The 23822-nt window shown below is 42.2% G+C and overlaps 1 protein-coding gene across 1 annotated transcript; it reads right to left on the reverse strand.

Annotated features, from left to right (window-relative positions):
- Window positions 1-5416: 5416 nt before the first annotated feature.
- Window positions 5417-23822, reverse strand: limd1 (LIM domains containing 1). Its single transcript, XM_022753590.1, has 8 exons — window positions 22007-23822; window positions 17118-17219; window positions 12858-12925; window positions 11637-11699; window positions 10626-10756; window positions 9517-9568; window positions 7591-7659; window positions 5417-6939 (listed from the first exon to the last, which is right to left on the reverse strand). Exons 1-8 carry the CDS (start codon window positions 23244-23246, stop codon window positions 6805-6807), a joined length of 1860 nt encoding a protein of 619 aa, XP_022609311.1. The 5' UTR covers window positions 23247-23822; the 3' UTR covers window positions 5417-6804.

Below are 23822 nucleotides of genomic sequence, written 5' to 3' on the forward strand. Positions count from 1 at the left end.
TGCAATAGAAAGGCCATCAGCTGGAGCCATAACATCATCTCGCAGCCAGATATTTGGTCACCTCATCCAGTTCCTATGTCTGCTGACAGACAAGCTGGGGTGTGACATGCAGACTGTGTGTCCGATGCATCAGTGAGGCTTGGGAAACAGCAGCAGCAAGCTTCAAAAGCAGCTGGAGGAGCAGCATGCAGAAAATTGGCTTTAGAAACAAATTCAATTCCTCACTGATTAAAGACGAGTTGCATGTGCTGTCTCCTCTGGGCTGATCTCACCAGTTCAGCTGGGGGACTTAGCAGCTATGTCTGCAGTGCCAAAACATTGATGACTGATGCAGGTATACGGCCAGGATGTCCTCAGCAGGCTGGATTAAGTGAAGGCCTCCATCACCTCACTTTTTGGACAGGTCATCAAGATGGGCTCAACATAGAAGACTGTGAGGAAGCAGATGGATCAGGCCCAGTCTACAGCGACTTGAGCCACCAATGTTTAAGAGCATGTCATGTCTGTACTCACAGCAAGTGAGGGCTGGGAGATGATGTAGATGGCATAGGGTCACGTGAGGTGCTACAAGGATGCTGGGGTGCCACCACTACAAATCCTATACATGAAGAGCGACTGCTGTAGGAAGTGTCATCTATACATGATCCTTGGAGCATGACTGGGCAGGAAGATCCGGTTCAACGTCTGGCACTTTATGAGGAGGTTTGCCACCGGATGCACAACCAATTTGGATGCTCATCATCTTCATGACCTAACTCATCCACTGCGTCTTTGTGTGGGATGAGAGTGACCTGCAGCAACTCAGGGCAGCCAAGTGGGTGGAACTGGAAGCAAGCCACATGCGTCCCACAGAAACAGATGTGACATGCCACATCACAAAGGCAGAGAGAGAGTCCATGGAAGAGAAATGCAAGTCATGCTCAAGGAGTTCATTGAGCAGAATTTTGTATTTTGTTTGTTGCATATTCCTTGACTGCATGCTATTATATAATTTCTGGTACTAACACAAATGTTGTTCAATATCTTTGCAGATTTTTTGCAGGAAGGAGAAGCCCAGCACCCAGGCCCTTTAACTGAGCCAGGCACAAGCATTGGAGCCTTATCAGCAGAACCTCCTACAGATCTGGCACGCACGCACGCACGCTGAGGCTCATTATCATGCCAATCATCTACCGCCATCGCCTCATGTTGCGGCATGATGTACATTATCCCTGGAAGCTCGAAACATCACAGTTCTTGCATGGCCTCCATAGTCACTAGACATGTCATCCAGTGAGCGTGTTTGGGATGCTCTGGATCTGCTTGTACAATGGCGTGTTCCACTTCCTGCCAATATCCAGCAACGTCACGGAGTCAATGAAGAGGAGCAGTCCAAAATTCCACGGGCCACAATCAACATCCTGATCAACTCTGTACAAACGAGATGTGTCACACTGGATGAGGCAGATGGTGGTCACACCTGTGCAATAATCATACTGTGTAATCAGCATCTTGATATGCCACACCTGTCAGGTGGATGGATTATTTTGGCAAAGGAAAAGTGCTAACTAACAGATTTAAACACATTTGTGAACAAAATCATTTGTGTGGTTAGAAAACATGAAAAATGGGAGTAAAAACAAAAAGGTGTTGGGTTTTTTTTCCCATTTTTGTTCACTGTATATTGTACTCTTAATACTACATACTACCACACTACATAACACTTGGAATATTTTTCGATACTGCAAACATGAAAGAAAACAAAAGAATTGTGTAGGCCACATATGGAATCCCGTCAAAACATTTCTTTAAATATCTTCAACTGAGAAGTTTCATACTGGCCAGGCAGTGTAATAGCTTGAGTATTCCCCCTCTGTCTACCCTTGAAGATTTTACAGTAAGATCTTTAAACTCTAGGGGACAGGTGTCTTTTTTATATGATTTGTTTGTAAGTAAATCCAAAGAGTCATCACAAAACATACTACAATCATGGAGATCAGATATGCAGGAGAATTTAACAGAGGGAGAATGGTCCAAAGCATCTTTAATAGCTCAAACCCAAACTGTGAATACATATTCTAAGTCACTGCAAAACAAATGGATACGCAGACAGGATATTACCCCAAGTAGGCTGCACCTCTTTAACCCAAATTTCCCAGACTCTTGCATTAAATGTAAGCAGCAGAAGGGATCTTTATTTCATTGTATGTGGGAATGCCCACTGACACACTCTTTTTGGAAGAAAGTGTTGAATCTGGCCAGTCAAATCATTGATAAAGAAGTGCCTCTCAATCCAAAACTATGTTTATTGAATATCTACCCGGATGACTTTGTGACCTCTAAAAATGAAAAATCCTTACTCAATATTTGTTTTCTAGAAGCTAAAAGATGTACAGCCTGTTCATGGAAAAAAGAAAAATCTTGTGTTACCTCACAATGGCTGACAGGAATGACTTTTTACTTTGCTTTAGAGAAGATAAGCTTCACCACAAAGAATAAGCTGGACAAGTTTTGGAAAATCTGGAAAGTTTTTTGTAATTTCCTTGAGAAAAATGATATAGAAGTAGATGACTGGAATAACGAGCTGAACTGAGGTTTTTTATTTATTTATTTATTTTTTTTGTCTTGCTTTTTGTTTCTCTTTTGCCCCCCCCCCCCTTTTTCTTTTTTTACTTTTGTTATTATTATCAATTACCTACATGTACCTTCTTGTCCTGTTGCTCCTTGTTTGTAAAATTAACAAAATGTGCAATAAAAAGATGTTTAAAAAAAAAAGAAGAAAAGAATTGTGTGCTGGAGAAAGACCACCATCATGAGCCCAGAGAGCCTGTCTCCTGCAGTTGAGGAAAGGCAGTGGCTCCATCTGCTGGACAACTCTCAGGCCACCTCTAGGTGTCACCAAACCAGTTCCCAGATCTCTCCTGCCTGCCTCCCTATCTCTGGTTCCTGTGGTTATTTCCAGACCTACAGGAGCTTCAGCGACAGATGTGCTTTACTCCACCCACAAGAGGAAAAGACAGGACTGGCAAGAGGAAGAGGAGGTATACAAGGAAGAGTGACACCATCAATGCCCCCCTAAGGCCTAAGTCCTGAACCCTCACAGACTTAATGTCACCTGATAAGTGATTGAGTGCATAGTCTGCAAGGGCTCAAAATGGTATAAAGAGGAATGGGACAGTAAATACGATGAGGAGCTGGGTGAGGCAGGGTGTTGCCGAGCAGGAGGAGGTGAACCCAGGGGAGGACTGGGGCAAAAAAGTGGCTGGGGAATTTGTCCCTGGTCAGCCCACTCTCCGCACAAAGCATTTGTCCACCTGCACAAATGAGTGTCTGTGATTTAAATGTTTATAGATCAATGATGCCAAGCTAGACACATGGGATACAATGACACTGTCTATAACCCAAATCAAATATGTGAGGGCAACAAAACACCACTCTACAGGCAGTTTCAATAGAAATTGTATCTGAAAAGATATGACAGACTAATTTCATCTAGACAGTAGCTACAGCAGGTTGAGAAATACAGGGACAAGACTTATCCTTTTAGTAGTTTTTGTTTCATTAAACCCAGAAAAAAATCAGCAGCAAGCCATCATATTCATGTCTTATTGATACTTGTGTAACTATAAGCTATCTCACTTGCAACTGATGAAGCAAACTATCCAACCTTACCATGTCATGGACTCTGAGATGCTGGATTTGACTCTGCTGTTTTGCTGTTGCCCTCATCTCTGCTGTCTGTCTCTTCGGGCTCATGTTCACCCCTGTCGCCGCCAGTCCCGGAGCCGGTACAAGTAACAGCAGCACCACCACACGGAAAGTCAGTCATTTTGTGGCACTTTGCTGCACGTGCAAGAAGCGACTTATTTTTCTTCTCTCTGAACTCTTCAGCTCATCCCTTGTTTCGCAACATGTTTTTGTTACGCACCGATACACGGGCTGTGTTAGGTGCACGTTTCATCACGTTCTGATGTGGAGTTGGCGACGGGGCCGGTGGCTCACCTGCTCACCAGTCATAAGCGACCCGGGTTCGAGTCCGACCCGCGGCCCTTTGCTGCATATTAAGAGCCGGCTTTAAATACTGCAGGGGACTGGTTGAGTTAATGAGCTCGTCTGAAGCAGGTGTGCAGGTGGTTTGGCGGGAGCAGGAGTCTGGAGGGCCACGCCCAGCAACAGACACACACACACACACACACACACACACACACACACACAGACAAAGACAAACTGGGGACAAAGAGGACACATGAGGAAGGGAAAACAGCAGGAACACAGGGGAGTGAAGAAGATGCACATTGTATTCTATTATATATTACTACATACATTCTATTCAAATAATAACTGTATTAATAATAACATATTCTATTTATTCTATTCTGCTCCATTAAATTACATTATAATATAATTTGTTATTACATTATATACAAGCTATTCTGTCCTGTTCTACTCTCCTCCAATATTCCTGTTGATTCATTGTTGACATATATTTATTTGATTACAATAAACACCCACTGATTGCACAGATTTTATTATTGCACTTTTTTAAAATTGATTTTGCAACGGATAACACGTCTGACCTCAAATCAGAAGATTAAAGGTTCCTGGCTGGCTTCAGGAAACTGACCTAGTCTGACCTAAGAGTCAGAGGTGTAGGCAATCCCTGTTACACACTAAAGCTGCAATTTCATATAGTGAGATTTAGTACAATTTCTACATATAATTTATTGGGTGATACTGGTTATCAGGCCATTCTAGGTTTGACTCCTGGATGTCTCAGTCGTCTTTTTAAACACCTGATTTTTAACCTGGTCTTACTCAGTATGAACATGTTCAAAACGCCGGCCACATATTATGTATTCCTTATGTTCATCTACTGTAAACGTGTCACTAGATGTGTACAATTTAGAACAGTATTTTGGTTGCTGTGACTTTTGGCAGTATATCAGAAACATCTACGTTCAGCCTCTGGCTTGCTCCCATGCTTCCATGTTTTTTGAAAAGTGATACTTGTTTACCAGAGGCAGAGTTCAAACCTCCAAACAGCATCACTTCAGCAGCCACTCCTGGCTCCAAGTGCATAATCTGCAGACAAACAACCACTCTGCTTTTTCAACTTTGAAAGTTGAAAAAGTGTGTGCTATCAGCCCATGTCTGCAAGATGAACACTTTTTTGTTCACCCACAATCAACATGGCAGTTCAAGGGGCTGCAGAGCCAGCATGCAGGGCTCCTCTGGTAATACTGACATAATCAGTCCCTACTGAATGGACACTTACAGCGATGATGTATTGATGTTACTAAATATTAAGAATTTGTTAAAGTAACACTGTCTTGACTGAAAACAGGATATGGTTTGGTTTGCTAGTTGAATTGACTGTTTTCTCCAGTTAAAAAAAAAAACTCAAGTCAGTCAAATCAAAAACATAAGTTAGTCTATTGCAATGCATTTATTAAATATTTTCTTTACAACAATCATACGTATATGTTTACTCTTCATTTTCATTTTCAGTTGGCTATGACATAAGGACCTCAAATGACAAACAAAGTATTAAGTTAGTAAACTGAGAACATGAATAACATTTGGATGGCAAAGGTAGGCAAAGGTAGGTACTTCCCACTGCAAATCAAATTAGTATTGAAGGGGTTTTACACACAAGTCAAAATGAAACAATTGTAAATGAATATTGGCCTACAATATATATCTTTTTTTAAATATACAATGTTTCAAATGTAATAAAATACATAGATCTATAGGTCTAATACCAACCTCTTCATAGGTGCACAGAAAACACACATCTATCTCTAAGTGCTTGGAACGGGCTTCATGTAACAACAAAGAAAGGCTGTTGATTCACTACAGAAATGTATTACCTGGCAATCTTCAGTATTCTTACTCAGACTTAACAAAAAGGAAGTCATAAAAATGTTCTGAGTTTGAGTTTATAAAGGCAGAGGAACCTGCACTTCTATGAATTGGTTGTGTTCAAAATGTTATTAGATGTAATTTATTGCCTACCAGTACTTGCATAGTAAAAATGAACAAAATTGTTGGCTCTGTGTGCAGGTCAACATACTCAGAATTCACAAAATGTCCCCCAACACACAACACAGCCACTCTGTATTTCTCTTATGTATAAATAGGCACTATCTGTTATTATTGCATTAACTGCAACCCCCCCCCCCCCCATGGCCAGAGTTGAACTGTAGGCATCCAAAACAAAAGCCATTGCCATTACTGATTACATGAAGCAGAGTGTCGTATGACTGATCCATTATTTTCAAACTTCTGAGTGAGCAGCTGTCTCTCCTTTCTATGTGACTGAAACATAATGTACCTGTGATTTGTGTGGAGTTGACCGACACATAATTTTTACAAATGATCATCACCTTTGGACAGAAGATTTACAGATACACTTTGAATTGTAATTTCACAACAGAGGTGTGAATGTGAAGTTGAAGGCACACTGTATCTAAAACAAATTGACTATAAGATATTTACACAGCCAATGCAACTGATATTTACATAAAAATATTCTTAAGGCAAAACTTCTGCAGAGTCACTATGTAGCAGGTACAGCGCAATGCTTCGCTTCATTCAGAGTAGGGCTTTGGTGTATTACAATACTTCATTACTGGGTCATAACCTTTTTAGGTTCTGCATAATGGAGACTTCATTAACACCCCTGTCAAAATACACATCAAACCACAGGCACTAAATCAATCAATCCTCTACAACAAGAATTGTATATCCACTTCTGCAGTTCAAGTCACTCTTTGGCAGTTCTTTCTTAAATCCACCAGGTGTCTCCCTTCATCTACAGCAGTGTTAGTAGGAGGCGGCGGTGATGGAAGAGGAGCAGCCAGGCTCAATGTGCTTCAGGTGGCAGGAGTGGCAGAGAAGGTGGCCGTTCAGAGGGTAGCACCGGTGACCCTCCTCGTCGTTCAGTTCCATCTTACAGTCCTAAAAAACAAAGAGGATGAAAGGGATGAGAGGGACGCCTCCACTGAAAGAGCTGGAACACACAGAAAAGAGGATAATCGGTCTCACCTCTGCTCTGTATTGACCTCATTTCCAACCACTGAAAGACTGGACAGCAATAATTGCCTCAGAATTGTACAAATACAGGCATTTACAAGAGGTTTATCTCTACTTTTACCAAGAGATTTAAACTTCTCATCATTAGTACATCTCTAGATCAAAGATTCCTTTATCTGTCTTATGGCTTTCAGTTTCAAGAAACATACAGATGCTCCTCTTTGAACCACTTGAAATATGAACAAAAACCCACTCAGAGGGCACAGCCTATCAATAGTTAAACTCTACTTTAACAGGGAGCCGCTCCTCACAGCCCACTGATTTTTATTTACATGAAGTGGAAGAACAGCAGCTGTCAATCAGTCTTTGGCAAAAAAAAAAAAAAAAAAGACGAGGCACTTCAGTAAAATGATGAGATAGTGATGATGAGGTGTCGCATACCTGCTCTCCTCAGCAGTACGTAATTATCTCCAAGACTGTAATTAAGATTGGGGATCTACTCATTATCATTTCTCTTAATGAGCCATTTAGAGGGTCCCTAGCGCAGTGCCAGTAAGCATGCATGTTTCTACCCACCTCACAGTGATAACATTCCACGTGATAGTCTTTGTCCATGGATACAACTCGAATGGTTTCATCAGACCCCTGGAAAGAAATTCAGACAGACAAACGCAACTGAAGTCAGTCTCGCCAGGAGCCACTCCACTGTCTGATTCTGTTCAACTTCTCAGTGTGACAAAAGCTTCAAAACATCACACAGCACACTTGTGTAAGCCAAGAGCTGAGTGTTCTGTACTTTAAAATACTCTTCTGCATTACAGTCATCCCTTTAAGCGTGGAGTCATTCTGTTGCTGCATTATCAAATAAAGTTTCATTACATGTTTTGAATTTATTGTTGAAAAAAAAGAAAAGAAAAAGAAACTCAGAACCTTTGTGACAAAAAAAGGACTTATAAATCCTACTGGCTTACTGTAGACACAAAAAAAATCACCAGTGGGAGTCAAAGCTTGTAGCAAATCATTTACAAAGATCTTGTATCATAATCTGAACAGAGTGTGCTCTTTGTCCTCCTGATTTTCCATGTCCACACGGAGATAGCAGTCGTTTTTTTCAGTTATCTTTCTTTGGTTACAATATCACAATATCAGCCTGAGAGGGACCTCCCCGGTACATCTGCACAACGGTATAGACTAAGCCCCTTAGCCCTACACACACACACACACACACACACACACACACACACACACACACACACACACACACACACACACGCACACACACACACACACACACACACACACAAACACACAGAGAGTACCTCTCCTCTACATACCGGCTTCGCTGCTTACCAAAAGGGGAGGGCAAGGGACATTCCAGCAAAGTCGACTCTAATTTTGGACATTTCTTTGCTTTTGCCAGCATGTCCTGTGTGTGTGTAGGAATCATACGTCTCCCTAGAATTGCCCTGTTCTTCCTTTACACCACATCAAATCACAGCACAGAGATATTAGGCCTAACACTGTCCTGACCTGTCGTCTAGTGGGAAATATGGTTGTATTGAACTATCTGCTTTTTCAACAACTAAACTCTGAGTTAGGGTCATAAGTGAGTAAAAATGAGGGGATAAAGATTTATAATCTGCTGAGTGCCTGCTAGCCGAAGGTCCACAGGTAAAGGTGAACAGCCTCTAGATGATTCACACCATGAAATTCATGTTGTACTCCCTCTCAGTGAAACCTCTTTGACAGGGCTTGGGGCTAAAACACTACCACTGACACTGTACACGCCATCTCTATCAGCCTTCGCTCAAATCTGGCTGTCACTCAACTTACCCAAGAGGACTGATCTTCTACCACTAAGGGTATTTTAAGTTTATGCTTAATATCTTAAGTTATCAGGGTCAACTGTGGAATGTAAACTTGTAAACTGAGAAGCATGGCGTTTGTGGCTGGGTAACAGGACTCAATGCTGCTTTTGGTGGCATAGCGGTTAAAAGCACTGACCATAACCACAACATCCCTGGTTTGAGTCTCGCTAAGGCCCTTTGCTGGACGCCATTCTCCATCTCTCTCTCCTGATTTATTGTCACCTCTCTTCTGTCAGATCACTAAGAAAGGCATGACACATTCTGCTGCTGTAACATGACACAATAACCTTCCCTGCCAGGAGCATACTCACACAAAGTACACAATGGGTATGTGATATGTGGATAATAGTAGTGCTGTAATACTTATCAGAACATTATCTTAACATCAGTGCGCTGCAATAACCACTTAAGATCTCCAAATCATATGATATGATAAAAACGTAATCCAGACACAAAGCCATAATCATACACATTTCTAAAAATATAAAAAAAATTTTTAAGAATTAAGATCTTAAGCTTTGGTAAATTATACTCATAACTGATTCAGACATGTGATCAACAATACCTACTTATCAGAATAATTTAAATAATTCCATTATAACCTAGTCATAAACACAGGCTGATGTTATCTTACCTCTGAGGGCAGGATGGGCTGGTTACAGGCTGCACATTTAGGGGCCAGGACCCTGGGAGAGTGAGATGGAGAAAGAGACAATTTTTTTTTAATAAATTTGTTTAATCTGCGTTTAAATAATTGATTCATCATTAATGAACTGAATTCAAATTCAATCTAACCAAAGACTATAAAGGTTACAGTTCATAGCTGATGTCCCTCTCTCAACCTTTAAACCCATTTGCCCTCCTCCTCTTTCTCTCCTGACTCTAACTCGATTCAAGATCCTGATTTGACTCAGGAGATGCCAGGTTTGCAGATGTGCTGGCTTTCCATCACACACGTGATTCCCCAAATCCAAAAAGGAGTAGAAAAACAAAAAGCAAAATGAATTCATTATTTCCACACACATGGCTGGCACCTGGATGTCTGAGGAAATAACAAAGGGCCTCTCAGTGTGGTTGGGCATGACTGTGGCTAAAAGTCAAACACATACTGTATACACAATAAGGTTTGTCTGATTTAATCAGCGTAGAGAACATGTGGGAGCTGCCAGACGGCGATCAGCCATGTGCTCGGGTGTGCGGTACATGCTGTCCCAGCAGAGAGAAGAACGGCTGCAACTGTAGAACCGCTGAGGCACTACAGGTGCTACTGTTGATGATTCGCAGTTAAGCACAGTCTCTAAAAGTGTGTAACAGGCGCAACATCGATTTTCCTCACACACACAAAACCTTGATTTTTCATTCAGGCATTAGAGGCTCTGTATTTGTCCTTTCAGAGCATGTTACTGTTGAGTTTAGACGAAAGGAGCCGTGGCCGCACGCCACTCTTCACACCTCTAACTGGACAGTGATCCTTTCTCCCTCCCCCTGACTCTGCTTTGATCCCTGACTACACTTCTCATGTGTCTGCCACACGTGTCAGAGAAAACTTCTGTCAGCCGGCGCAGACCTTCTCAACCTGATCCTGCAATAGCAAGGGAAAGCTGACGGGCTGTGCTGTGATTTAACTTGGAATATGAAACTAAGACTTTTTTTCCTAGTGTCATGCTAAACTAATTTAACACAGATAAATTCAGGTCATGCGCTCATGTTACTTTGAACTACTGGATAACAAGTGGCACTCACTTGTGGTAGTCTTTGACACAGTAGATCTTATTTTCAGTGTCCACAGTGAAGGGCACTCCATCAAGGCTCTCATTACAGACGACACAGCGGAAACAGCCAGGGTGGTAGGACTTCCCGAGGGCCTGCAGGATCTACAGAGAAATAAACGAGGGAAGAATATCAGGAAATCCATCCTCTTGTTTCATTCTGCTATTTCACATTTCCTCACTATTTGAATTAAAATAGTCTTTGCCTTTAGATTAGATTAATTTTTAATGATTCCTGTGGGGATATTGAGTCATCACAGCAAACAAGAAAAGGACAAAGCTAAGAATAAGCTCACCAAGGGCAACAAGTAATCACACCTACCAAATAAAACTGAAAGAAAACCACAGGAATTAAGTAAAAAGAAAAATCTGTATTCTTTGACAGATTTAAGATAGAGGCAGACAGTATGTTGTACGTGACATAAAGGAACATCTACATAACATAAAAACGCTCTCAGTGATCATGCCCAGCAGATTTCTGGTGTGAGATACGGCATGCGAAATTTGCAGATGTGAGGATAAGGCAGCGCAGTAAAAGCTGAGGACTCTCCTTCATCCCTGTCTGCTGGATGGAGGACATGTGTGGAGTCCTCATGTCAAGAACGGTCCTTTATATGCTGTGACACTTCCTGACTTCATCAAATGCTTTCTGTGTGTCTGTTTTTGTTTTTACCCATGAGACTGTGTGTGTGCACGTGTGCGTGTGTGTGTGTGTGTGTGCGTGTGTGAATGTATGAATATAAGAGAGCAAGAGATTTACATACAGAGCCAACACTTCCTCCTGAGTCTTAATCCAGATGTGCCCACAGAAAGCTCTTTTGGTGAAGTAACACTAAGTTTCTGCTGAGATCACCTGGCTCTAACCCACACACTTGAACACACATACATACTTGAACACACACACACACACACACACACACACGCACACACACACACACACACACACAAAAGCACACACAACTGGAGAGAAGTAACAGACACTCACCATGTCCATAATCAGATGTCCACATGCGTTGCACTTGTCCGCAGACTGCTGGAAACCAGAGTACTTTAACAGACAGAGACAAAACGGTGGTGATGTCATTGGAATTTGGTTTTTCAATGGATGACTGAAATCTCTGACTCTGTTTCAAACTGAGCACTGAACAACTCCACTGTGTCTCTTAGACATAATCCCAAGTAGCCTATGTGGTTTAGCGCGTAAAATACCTCCTTTAAACAACATAAAATCACCACTTTCCCTCTTTGAGAACAGCATCTCTGTAGATTGTAATTAAAAATAGTAACAACAAACAGACTGTGTGTGGAACTTGTTACAAAAGACAGTGAACAAGGCCTTTAGGATTGACTATGGTATGGTTCTTAAAATTGGCATTTAAATGATACAGTATTTGAATCAGTCAACTCAGCTTCATTATCCATTATTATGTATGAGCGGTGTTGGTTTGCAATGGCCACACTAACAGACCAGGCAGAAGAGCAGATGTAATTAACAGCACATAGAGGGAGCAGAGCCTGAGCAAATTAAATTCAGTATAAATTTTGATTTTAATTGAGCAACAGAAAGCTTTCGGTGGAACAGCGATTAGATAAGGTTTTATACGGAGAGGGCTCTTGAAGTAAACACACACTGAGCTACTGAAAGTGTAAATAAGAGGATGAGTTGGGGAAGTACTTACAGCAAAACAAAGTGTTGTAATAGGATTACCTATCAAAACACAGTGTTCAGACTGGCTGCAAAATGTGCGCTTTAAATTGAAATTGAAAATTAAAATGAAATTGCAACACATTTTACCAGGGAGTTTCAACTGTGCTTTATGTACATCCAAAGAAAGTACATACAGTCATACTGCATTAGTGTGAATGGCCTGCCTGCCCTCCACCCTATAAACCATAGCAAAGCAGCTTCTCCAGTTACTGACCTCCTTCCAGTCCCACCCAAGGGAGGGAACTGATATCAATCAGCTGCATTAGATGCTAGAAACTGGGCCACAAGGTGAAAGTCTAAATTGTATTTAAGTTGGATGCATTTAAGTAAGTAAGAGACCTTATTGAACCTGATAATGGTGATTTAAAGCAACAATTCCTAGTTAATCACAATTACAGAGAGATCTGTAAAACTTTCTACAACTGAGATATGGATTGGGTGAAGTCACAGCAAAAGTTAGAGGTATACTAAATATTGATTATGTATTGACCAACTCACCAGAAAGTCCTCTTCACAGAAAACCTTCCCTCCGACATAGTAGAAAGCCTTCCCTCTCAGCCTTCGACCTGCAGAAACAGACAGAAAAGTCTTTTTCTTGTGCAATACAAAGCAGGATCTGCACCTGGAACTCTCAAAAACTGCCTGTCAGAAAGAAAAGAAATGTTTTTGTCATTATTGAGATATGATAGGTAGATTAGAACAGACTAGAAAAAGTAAGTCAATAATGTGACGTTGAAACGCCTTCATGAAAAATCTTGCAAAATCATGAACCCGGTCTCAGAAAATAGTTACAGCACTAATGCATAAAGACCGTGGTGATTAATTACAGCCATTCGAAGGTAATGGACCCTCTTACAATATTCATTATATCCTGCTGAATCCCAAGGAGATAAATCAAATAAACTGATCTATGGTGAGCTGGTGTCTTGATATAATATTACTGGGACACAGAGCAGGCTTCAGTAGTACATGGAACACATCTGGATCAAACACGTGGGGAAAATGCTGATTAAATCCAATTACTAGACAGGTGCAATAGATTAAACACTCTGCTCTGTTGGATTTCATGGCAACCACAGGCCAAGACCTACAACTACCCGCTATTCTTCCTCTTTGTTCCTTTCTGGTGTCTTTCCACATGCTGGATGTGCTTCCTGTCTGTCTGTGTGTTTTAATCGTTCTATGGTCTGGATCTGGCTTCTTATAGCTAGCTACACACACACACACACGCACACGCACACGCACACGCACACACACACAGCAAAAGCTCCCTACTCACTTCACATATAGCTATTCTTGCCCAGGTCCCACAGGAAGAGGGAACATTCCTCACATTTTCCGAGTGGGGAGGTGAGAGAGGGGAAAGCAGGGAGGAGGCGGTGGGGGTGGGGGGGTTAACCTTGGTGAACAGGAGCCCTCTTTATCTCCCATCTCACGCTCTGTTTACCTGATTGCTTGTATCCAAATAGACACATGCAAAAAAGTAGCCACTAAGAAACACAGCTCATGTTATTTTATTCTTAAGACAGCAGAGAGCTCTCACTATTAAGCCATAAAGGGCTTAATAATGTTGCACGTTGCTGAGCAGCATTGAACCACTGGATTTTTTTTGGTAGGGATTTTTGTCTTCATGTGATAAACTACTTAGATTTGTTGAGTATTTAATTTGCTGGATTTAACAAAAACAAGCATACAGACTGAAGAAAATGACTATACTCGTGTAATAAGGAGAACAAAGAGCTCAGTCAAACAGATTGACCTGTCTTCTCTGTTCTAACACCCCTACTGCTGTCTTTAAATCACTAGACAATAAATTGATGACCATATTTGACTGTCTGGAGGCGTAAAATAAAGAAATAAACTCTTTTTCTCTGAATTATATGAAGATAACAACAAAGAAAAAAACAAAAAAAGAAACCCCATGATTCATCCTTTTAAATAAATGTCACATGAAAGTCTCTGAACCAGTTATTCACAATTACATTATCTCACATTAATAGAATAATAATGGTCACATAGCAACCAAGGCTTGCACAAAAAATACCTCAGGAGGAGACAAGTTATTTTGATCAGGCCGAGGTGGTGAACTGGCCTTGGGTAATTACAGACAGTCAGTGTTGGAACTGTGTCCCTTAAGGAAAAGGGGAAGGAATGAAGGGGATGAAAGTGAGATATGGGCCATTCCTCTTCTTTTCATTTGTGTCTTTTTTTCCCAGTGAGTCAGAGAGGGAAAGCTCTGAGCTTTGCAGAAAGATAAGAGCTTAATTAAAGTCAGGAGTCAGGGCTAACTGTTTGAAAAGCACCAGAACAATGTGTGACTATTGCACTTTCATAAAAATGTAAAATACCTGAGGGACAGAACAAAACACACAGCCATTTTCTAATTAAAACATTCTATGGATTCCCCTGTGTAATCCCATTCAGAAAATAAGCAATTCACAATGACCCTGCCATGACTTCCTAATCGAGCCTTGACCCTGTTCTTTCCTGCGTGTAAATTAGTCAAGTGAGACATCTCAGCAAAAGAGCTTTTATACCAATTTCCTATTTGTACACTGTATACTCTGACATTTAATCTCATCTAAAGACAATTATTGCCCTGCTAAAGATATGTATGTACGTTTAATTGACAAAGTGAAAAACCTCTGTGCATTTAGAGGAATTCTTTCTGGTAGTCTGAATTCTCTTTGACTGTGAACAGCACCTGGGACGTTTGGTCAAGGCCCTGACATTCTACCCACCAGATGTTAACATACCAGTGGATTCAGGACCAATCAGATCCTTGTTTGTATTCTCCAAAGACTGCAGACTGGCTGGGATAAGAGGCTGATATTATGAAAGCAGAAACTGAGATGGGGACTGTATACCAAACCTCTTGCTTGTATTGCTGCTGTATGAAAAAAATACCTCAAACACTTAATGTAGTTACCATACAGCTGTAAAGCCATTTGCACCTGCAATTCATTTTACATATAAATATACTGGAAGCAAATTTGAGAGAATCTTTCTTTTTCCTGCTATGTCCCTCATTTCAGAGATTTGTTGACTACTGAGTAACCCAATCCCCACATCTCCAACTTGAATTGGGTTGTACCGTTAACTGTTTGTAAACAGTCAATGATTAGCCGGGAAGGAAGCCCCCCTACAGTGAAGTGCTGAATCCCAGACACGCCGCCTGAACTCCCCTAGCCAAGAGGAATGTATCCTGCCTCTCAGTCACCTTGGGGGAACAGGTTGAGTCAAGGCATGGAAGGAAGTTCACAGTCATAAAGACTTGTTATGAAACTCATCCAAGCGTTTTGGAGGAAGATGAAAAGGGATGCTTAACGTTAAAGCACTGAATATTTGACTGCATCATGTTGTTTACTGTGCGGGTACAAGCATGAGTGCATGTGAACCTGTATGTGTCAGTGTGCCCCTGTACGCTGTGGGTTGTGTGCTACCACTGAATGGTCTCGCTATCCCATACTGTACTCCCGTCTTATTGCGCCCAGCTGACATAACAGCACCCAGTGTACTCCTGGTGCCCGACCTACAGAGGGGCCCCTATGCCTGCATTCCTCCCCAGCTGAGATGCTTTTCCCTGGGGCCACTCACAGCAAACACAACCCTTATGCCCTCACATGGAGCAAGGTATGAGAGGCATGTGGTGTGCAGCCCCCCCATCTTCTCCCCTGTTTAGACATCAGTTTTAATCTGAGCCACAATGTGTCTCCTCTTTCCCATCTCCTCGTACTCACACACACACACACACACACACAGGAGGAAGAGGAAAACAAAACACAGAGATGTTAATCATACATTTGAGGGCAAACCCAGTAAGGTCAAAGGTGCTGCAGAACGAAGGGTCTGAGTAGAGGTCACCACAGTGCCGCAAATTCTCCACATACCCACCATAACTGGGACAGATTTTAATTAGTAAGAGTGGAGCGCCAGGTCATGCTTCAGCTATAGAAATGTACTGCTTTCCAGCCAGGAAGCTACAGGTCAGTCATACATTGGCCAGTGCAGACAGGGTGATGAACCTCTGGTGTGATGTCTGATTGGACCTAATTGGTCAGGTAAACTGTCTAAACTGACAAAATGAAACCAAAAACCTGGCCAGTGCAGCAACAATTTTCACCAGACAGTTCACTTTGGAGAAGTAAAAATTTTATGTAACGTCACCTGTATTATATTTTGTGTTAGAAAAACATCTCTTAGCTGTTCCACCACATGTGTAGTTTGTTTTAATGTACTCATTCTTTCTTAAAAGTTTAAATAGTTTCTGCCTCAGGAAATTACAACACACACAGCAAACAAGTTGTTGCATGCTTTTGTCATTAATGGTGTATTAATGGCAAATGAATACATACTGAAGTCCCACCTCACCTAAGCATGATCTAGTTTTAAAAGTCAACATTTTTCCGTTTGAAGCTCTGCACAGGATTTGGAGACACTATACACATAGCAATTGACTAATGGATAACTCAGGTCTGCAAAAAGTCTTGCTCTGTGTCTTTGTGTGGGCTGGAGGAGTGACTGGCACACCCAGAAACCAAACACCAGCAGTACAGGAGTGTAATCCCTAAATAATTGTGTTTTTGCTCAGGGGCAATGAATGACTGAAAAAGAAGGTACCACTTTCATTTAAGAGGACAGGGTCTTTGGCAGCCCATTAGTCAGGAGCTGACATGAGCTTTGCATGTCAACCGACCAATGAAAAAAGGTGAAAGTGTTTGAATGGACTTAGTGAAGTGTGTATGTGTATGTACTTACTACAGGCACTGCAGGTGAAGCAGCTGTCATGGTAGAGGCTACCCATAGCCTGGCAGGCCTGGTTGGCTCCATACACTGCCTTGTTACATTTGACACAGACTCCTACAACACAAGACAGGATATCACTGAGACAGAGAAGCCACACATTTAAGTAATCTTTCATTCATTTAGAGTGCATCTATACATTTCATGGACTGACTGCCCATCAGCACACGAAATGATGTTGTAACACACTATATCAACACATACTGAATTATAGAATAATTATAAGACACAAAGTCTGATACAAAGTTAGATTATTGTAACGGGATAAAGGAGCATAAAGAGTTGCGGAGGCTCTGATCCAGATTAAACCAGACAAAATCAATGGAGATGGAGAAAAAACATCACAGAAGTCAGGAAACTGAATAGTGGGATATATCATCGAAAGGGGAAATATATCCCCATTTGCTTATTTGACTTGGCTGAGACACTGAGAAGTCTGTTAATAAAGACTGATAAAAATCATAGTTTTTCTAACCTAACAACACACACAATCCATGTGGCTTCATACTGAGACATTGGGAGTTTACTTAATATTAATCCATTCACTCATCTAAGCCAAATGGATTTGTAACAGATGTGGAGAGAAAATGAATATTGAGAAAAAAGAAACAGAAATAAAAAGCAGAAAACAATTGAAAATAAGTGTTCACTTTTCTCATGTGTTGGGAGAAGAAAACCACTTCATACCTTGAAATGAATTACATAATCCCTCCTTTGACTTTGGACAGCTCATGAACAACACGGGGTTTCCATGTGATCAATACATAACTTTTTTTCATTTTTTTTATTCTGGAGCTACTTAAGATGAACACTACTGTCCTGACACTTCATGTCTTTCATCACATCTTTCATCAGTCCTTGTTCCTGTCAATCTCCATTTCCCTGTGAGCGTGCACTGTATGACATGGCGTGATATGATAATTGACATACAGACTGTGACAAGTGACAACCGCCATCACTGCTGACCCTAATGGGTAGTCAGCTAGCTGCTAAATCAATCAGATACGGTATGATATGACCATCCAATCAGGAAGTATTAAGGTAAATTCGCAGCAACTGAAGGGGTGACAGCATTACTGGAGGTTGAAAAGTGAGACCATGAGTTTCTCTTATGTGTGTGCATATGCATGAGGTTATTTGTGTGTGTGTATGTTTTTATAGAAAAACTCCCTAGAGACAGAGAAGTGGAGCTCAGCAAAAGAGCCCGGCCCGGCCCAGCCCAGCCCAGCCCAGCCCAGCCCAGCCCTGGTCTTCCTTGAGCACTGACAAAGAAACTTCTGTTTCCACTTTATCCAACACACATCACGCGGCTGCCTCTTCCAAAAACACACACTGTTACATTTTTATAACCTTCTTCAAATGTTTCTCCTCAAATATGGTCAGTAATACAATATACAATTGGGCTATATATATTTCAGCTAAAGCTCTCCTAATACCATAACAGAGGACACATCATCAGGGGCGCCAACGGCTGGAAAGAAGATTTAGAGATAATAGAGGGATATTATTAGAGAGCAAAAGAATGTAGCTCTTATGTAAGCTATTTTGTTTACATGAAAACACAATAAAGTTGTAATGCCCTCGAATTACTAAAATTAATGTGTGAAAGGTCTTTTTAAATCACATTATTTCCAAGCTTTTTTTCTGTAAATGTTTCCTGTAAACAGTTCTTGTCTGAGAACAAACAGCTTAAGAGGAATGAGATTCTCAGGAAAACAGTATACATACAGTAGAGTACACAGTACTTTTTCAGCATCTGACACTGGGCCAGCAACATTTTTCCTTTAAATTTTTATAGCTTTGATTTGTAAGCCCCATGAGAACAAAAATGCAGTAAAAGTCAATTTTCTCTTCTGAACCAAAAATTCCTTGTTTTTGCGCTAACCTCCTCGCCTGTTGGGCCACTACAAATTTGCTTTTGGCCAGAGTCCCATATTCCAAAACAATGTGATTATTCTGGGGCCTGGCTGCAAGTGGGGGGAGGGGAAGCAAAACATTGAGCCAAAACTTCACCCCTCCTATCACCCCCCCCACCCCTCACCTTTCCCAGCTGTCAAAACTCCCAGTAGATGGCCAAAATGCCACTGAATGAAAACTAAACCCTTGACACACATTATAGCAGCTACTGACTGTTTTCAGTCTTTCAGTTAGCCCCAAGACTTCAGATTCATTACACATCCACCAAATGATAAAACATTGACTATAAAAATAGGAAACATATGTACATCACTAAAAGTTAGACTAAATTCCATCTATAACGCATCCACCCATGATCTGTAGGAAAACTGTGCATATTACACTCCCATTCAGTGAAATGTGTTTATGCTGTGTCACCTATGGCATCATTTTCTTACTTATACCACAATAGTACATAGTCAGACACCACACCCTAAAGTGACATAGCATATTAAAATCATAAAAATACTGCAGGCCATATATTCATACACACACCGCCACAAAGACATGCATTTGATTATATCACATTCACACACACATAAAAGTTAGCCTCCAAAAGCCCGCCAAAGGAGAAGCCAAGAATCCCTGGGAAGAGTTAAGACGAAGCTTTCCACTCCGCAGCCAGATGGGATAAATTAATCCTCCATCTTAACGCAAAACTAAATGCTCCACTGAATGTGTGTGTGTGTGTGTGTGTGTGTGTGAGAAAGTCAGAGGATGGGGGTGGGGGGGTAAAACACTGGGATGTCCCACCACTTCTTCCCTCTTGGATGAACTTGTCTATAAATCTCACATCCTCTCAGGCTCTTGTGGCCAAGGACAAAGAAACATCGACAAACTTGTCCCTAAATCTCTCCGTTTGTCTACTCATCCATTCAGCTACACCGCAGGCACCTCTAAACTTGTCTGGGACTCCCCTCCCCTTTTCATCTTAAGCCCTCATTTCTAAAATTCCTTGCTCTCTTCCTTCAGACATTCCTCAGTGTTCCCCTGGTGCAGCTGTTTGGCATGGGACTCATTTTCCCAGAACCTCCAGCTGCAGTTATGCCAATCAGCATTCGATGTACAGTTGGGAACTCTGATGGATCCAAGCCCTGTGTGTAAACACAACTCACTGGATAAGTTAAATACTGCCATGGCAACGGTAGAGACTTTTAAAAGAACATTACATTTAAACAAACATCGAAACATTAACTTTCAGTAACCTAACCTTAGTCAAAAATGTACAAATGTAACAACGCACTGAAAGTGCTCAAAAGTTTGAAAAGTGTCTTTTTCATATTTTTCTACGCAGAATTATGAAGACTCTAAAGTTCTGTGAACAAAGCTTGCCTACACAAGTTTTTTTCTGGCATAAAAGCATGACTCAGAGGATGAGCCATGTTCTGGTGGAAAACTCCTCACAGGAACCGTGTGTGGGTTATGTGCGAACGTGTGTGTGTGTGAGAAAAGACATGCACAGTGTTACTTTAAAACCTACACTTCTGCTGATTGCGCACTGTACTCTCCCACAGCTCTGTAATATTCACATCGCTGTGCTATTCATGAGCCTTGTCGTGACAGTGACGTACGCCAGAACATCTTCCCTTACACACCAATATAAGCACACAGGGGGGCTGAGGAAGGCTGAGAATTACAATCGTGACATTCCAGCAGGAAATTCCTCCTGCGAGGAGGCGAGGGTGGGCTGTGTGTATAAATGTGTGTGTGTGTATGTGTGTGTGTAATGGGGGTGCTTTGTGGCTTCAAACAAGACATCACCAACCTCGCGTTCTCTCCCCTCCTACTATCTTTCATTCGTGAAGTGGGACATCCCGTTTTCATGAATGGCCTTGGCTCCAAACACCTGGCCGACACGTGAGCACCAGCCTTCTCTCCAACAAAAACACACTCCCAGCAGGATACAGTATATCTTCCCTATTTAGTGCATCTGCATCTGATGCCACAACAAAGCATGTGCATTTTTCCATGTTGCATTAATTTCCTGATAGAGCCTCTATAGTGAACACAGAGCAGCTGAAGTACAACAGGCACTAACAACAGTGATAGTACTCTGCTGATGCTGGGCAGCATTGGTTACTTGTCCCTAATGTGCCCTCAAATCCAGAACTAACAGTCACAGTTGATGTTACTAATTACCATTTTCATTGTGGCATGTGTTCATCACATGCACAAGCATGCATGGCATGCTCACAAAAAGAGTAATGGGAAATGTGCAAGCACAGGTCTGCAGTAATTACGTCATATGGGAAACAGTGAATGCGACTGTCAGTCACTTGACAGTGGAAGGGATATTAAAACAATCACAGACTAAGTGGAGCACCGACCCTGACAGAAGTGATCAAGATCTAGCTAATGACTTAAGTCATCAATGTTGACTCAATAGTAACCCATTACATTTCTGTGAGGAGATAAAAGGGCAACATTCCTCTTTCTGTCCTCAGCCCCACCTTTTACTGCTCTAGGGTTTGTAGCAACTGCCAGAGGGGCAGACAATGAATCATTTAAAAGACGACATGAAACAAATTAGAAAATTATTCTGTCTGCATTCCACAGAAGAAAAGAGAGAGACCTCCTACAGCTTCTGCCTAATAAATTCAGCTATTTTATCTCCAAAGACCATTGAGAATGCCATCAAACAAAGACATAAGACAACTGGAATGCCCTCCTGATTAAGTCATACATAAATATTGTGTGTCCGTCTCTGTGTAAGGGAAAGATAGAAAAAAGATGACAGAGTGACAGTATGCATATGTAAATATGAAATCAAAAACAGGTGGATTTATGTTCTGATCTGTGGGTGGGCGGTTCTGTCATTCAATGGGCCTTACAGCAGTGGTCTAACAGACAGACAGAAGCCCCCTTGTTGGTAGTCTGAAAAGTCTTACCAAAGTAGTCTGCCTTTGGTTGGGCATCCATCTCTTTTTCCAGGCGTTTAGTGAGAGCTTCTAATTTTATTTCAGCAGCAGAAGGCCCCTGTTCAGGGGGTTGTGTGAGGAGAGGCTGGCAGGTTAGCTGGACAGGCTTGGGGGAACATGGGACTTCAGCTTCAACTCTGGAAACCTGTCCATAGCTAGGTATTTGGCTCTGACCTTGGCCCTGGCTGCTGCTTTTGGAGACATTGCCATGGCTCAAGGTAGCGGATATCACCTGGGCTTTGGGTTGAGGTGTCTCAGAAGGTGCAGGCACGATAGGGGAAGCTGGCACAGGACCATTATGGCTAGTAGAGGGTCTTGAAGTTGGAGAAGGTGGTGCATAATGGGCTGCAGGCTGTACGGAGGGCTGCTGCACATGGAAATCAGCTCCTCCTGTGAAGGCACTCAGAGGCAGGGCTGGGAGTAGGTCTGGTTTTGCTGATCCAGAAGGCTCTCCAGCCCATCCTATGGCTGGCCCAGCAGAGGAGGGTGGACTCCGGTTTACAGAAGGGGTGACGACCTGACTCTGCTGGGATGGAAGACTGTTGACGGTGGGGGGTGCAGGAAGGCGCTGCGGCTGCTGCTGAGATGCACTGTTGCCCCCAGACCCAGGCAAAGATGGGGAAAGCTGGCTCTCTCTGGATGGGGCCCAGGCAGCGGGCTGGCTGACCGGGTGACGAGCATGTGTGGGCGCGCTATGAGACGCGTTTCCTGGGCTGGGGGGAGTAGGGGTGTTGTGCTGGTATGAATGTGGCTCTAAGCGCTCCTTATTATCGTAACTGTTTCCGTAGCCATATGCCCTGCCGGCTGGAAGTTCAGACTGGATGCCTGTGTGTTGTTTCTGGCCGTCAAACTGTGCGTACGGACTCCCGGTCGTGGTGCCCGGCACAGGACCAGAGAGTATCGGGGGCTTCGCTGCCGCTTCACCCGGCTGTCTGTAACTATTGATGGGCGGTCTGTCTTTAGTGTAATATGTGCTGTTGTGACCCCCATTCATTCTAATGGCCTGGTTGTTTTTTGCCATCTCCTCTTGCTGTTTCTGCATGTGTATTTTAGTCATTTTGGAGGCAAAAACTCTTCGTGTCTCTTCAAAGTCGGGGTTATTTCCTGCGTCCCTTCTCATTCGAAATAAACCATCTCTGGATGCTTCATACATGTTGAGGTCCTCGATAAACTTACTCGCCTCTAGTCCTAAATCCTCGTATTTATCCATTTTGAAGATACTTTGTGTGTCCGCTTCAATAAAGTTAAGTTCCAACCAATTATATTTAAAAGCTAAAGCTTAGCTAGCAGTCTGTTAAAAGTGATAACTTCCAGAGTGAATTATTAGCTTACAGTCCAGCAGCTCGCAGTCCTGACAGGAGACAAGCGCCCAGATCCAGAGTGAAACTTTTCTTTGTTATTTCCAACTTTTCCGTCCCTTAAATCGTCCGTGGTGAATAAATAAAACTTTAAAACTCCGTGTCCTCTTCGGAGAGAAGTGTCCGACCGTCCAGCTCAGCTCTGGCCCGAACAAGCCTCCGTCTGTCTGGTTTTAACTGTGAGCAGATCCCAGATCCGATAGCCTGGACGACCCCACCACAAGCTGCCCCCTCCTCCCGCTTTACAGTCCCAGCGGGGAACCTTCATTCAAAACCTTATACTCCGCACGTCTGTCAAGAAAAAACTACTTCAGAGTAGTTAAAATAGCTCATATGTGGTTAACATTGCGACGGTTATCTAATAAAAGTAATTTACTGTTGACGACCAGACCGTGGGATAACCGTCAGAGCACGGACCCGTACGTGGC

The sequence above is a fragment of the Seriola dumerili genome, unplaced genomic scaffold (assembly GCF_002260705.1).
Source record: "Seriola dumerili isolate Sdu_G_001 unplaced genomic scaffold, Sdu_1.0 BDQW01000191.1, whole genome shotgun sequence".
Taxonomy (NCBI): Eukaryota; Metazoa; Chordata; class Actinopteri; order Carangiformes; family Carangidae; genus Seriola; species Seriola dumerili.

Coding starts and splice junctions, on each gene's coding strand:
- limd1 (XM_022753590.1), bottom strand. CDS start 23,246: ATGGATAAATACGAGGATTTAGGACTAGAGGCGAGTAAGTTTATCGAG. Junction 17,220..22,006: donor ACCAAAGGCAGACTACTTTG/GTAAGACTTTTC, acceptor CTTGTGTTGTAG/GAGTCTGTGTCAAATGTAAC. Junction 11,700..12,857: donor TCTGTGAAGAGGACTTTCTG/GTGAGTTGGTCA, acceptor TGTCTGTTAAAG/TACTCTGGTTTCCAGCAGTC.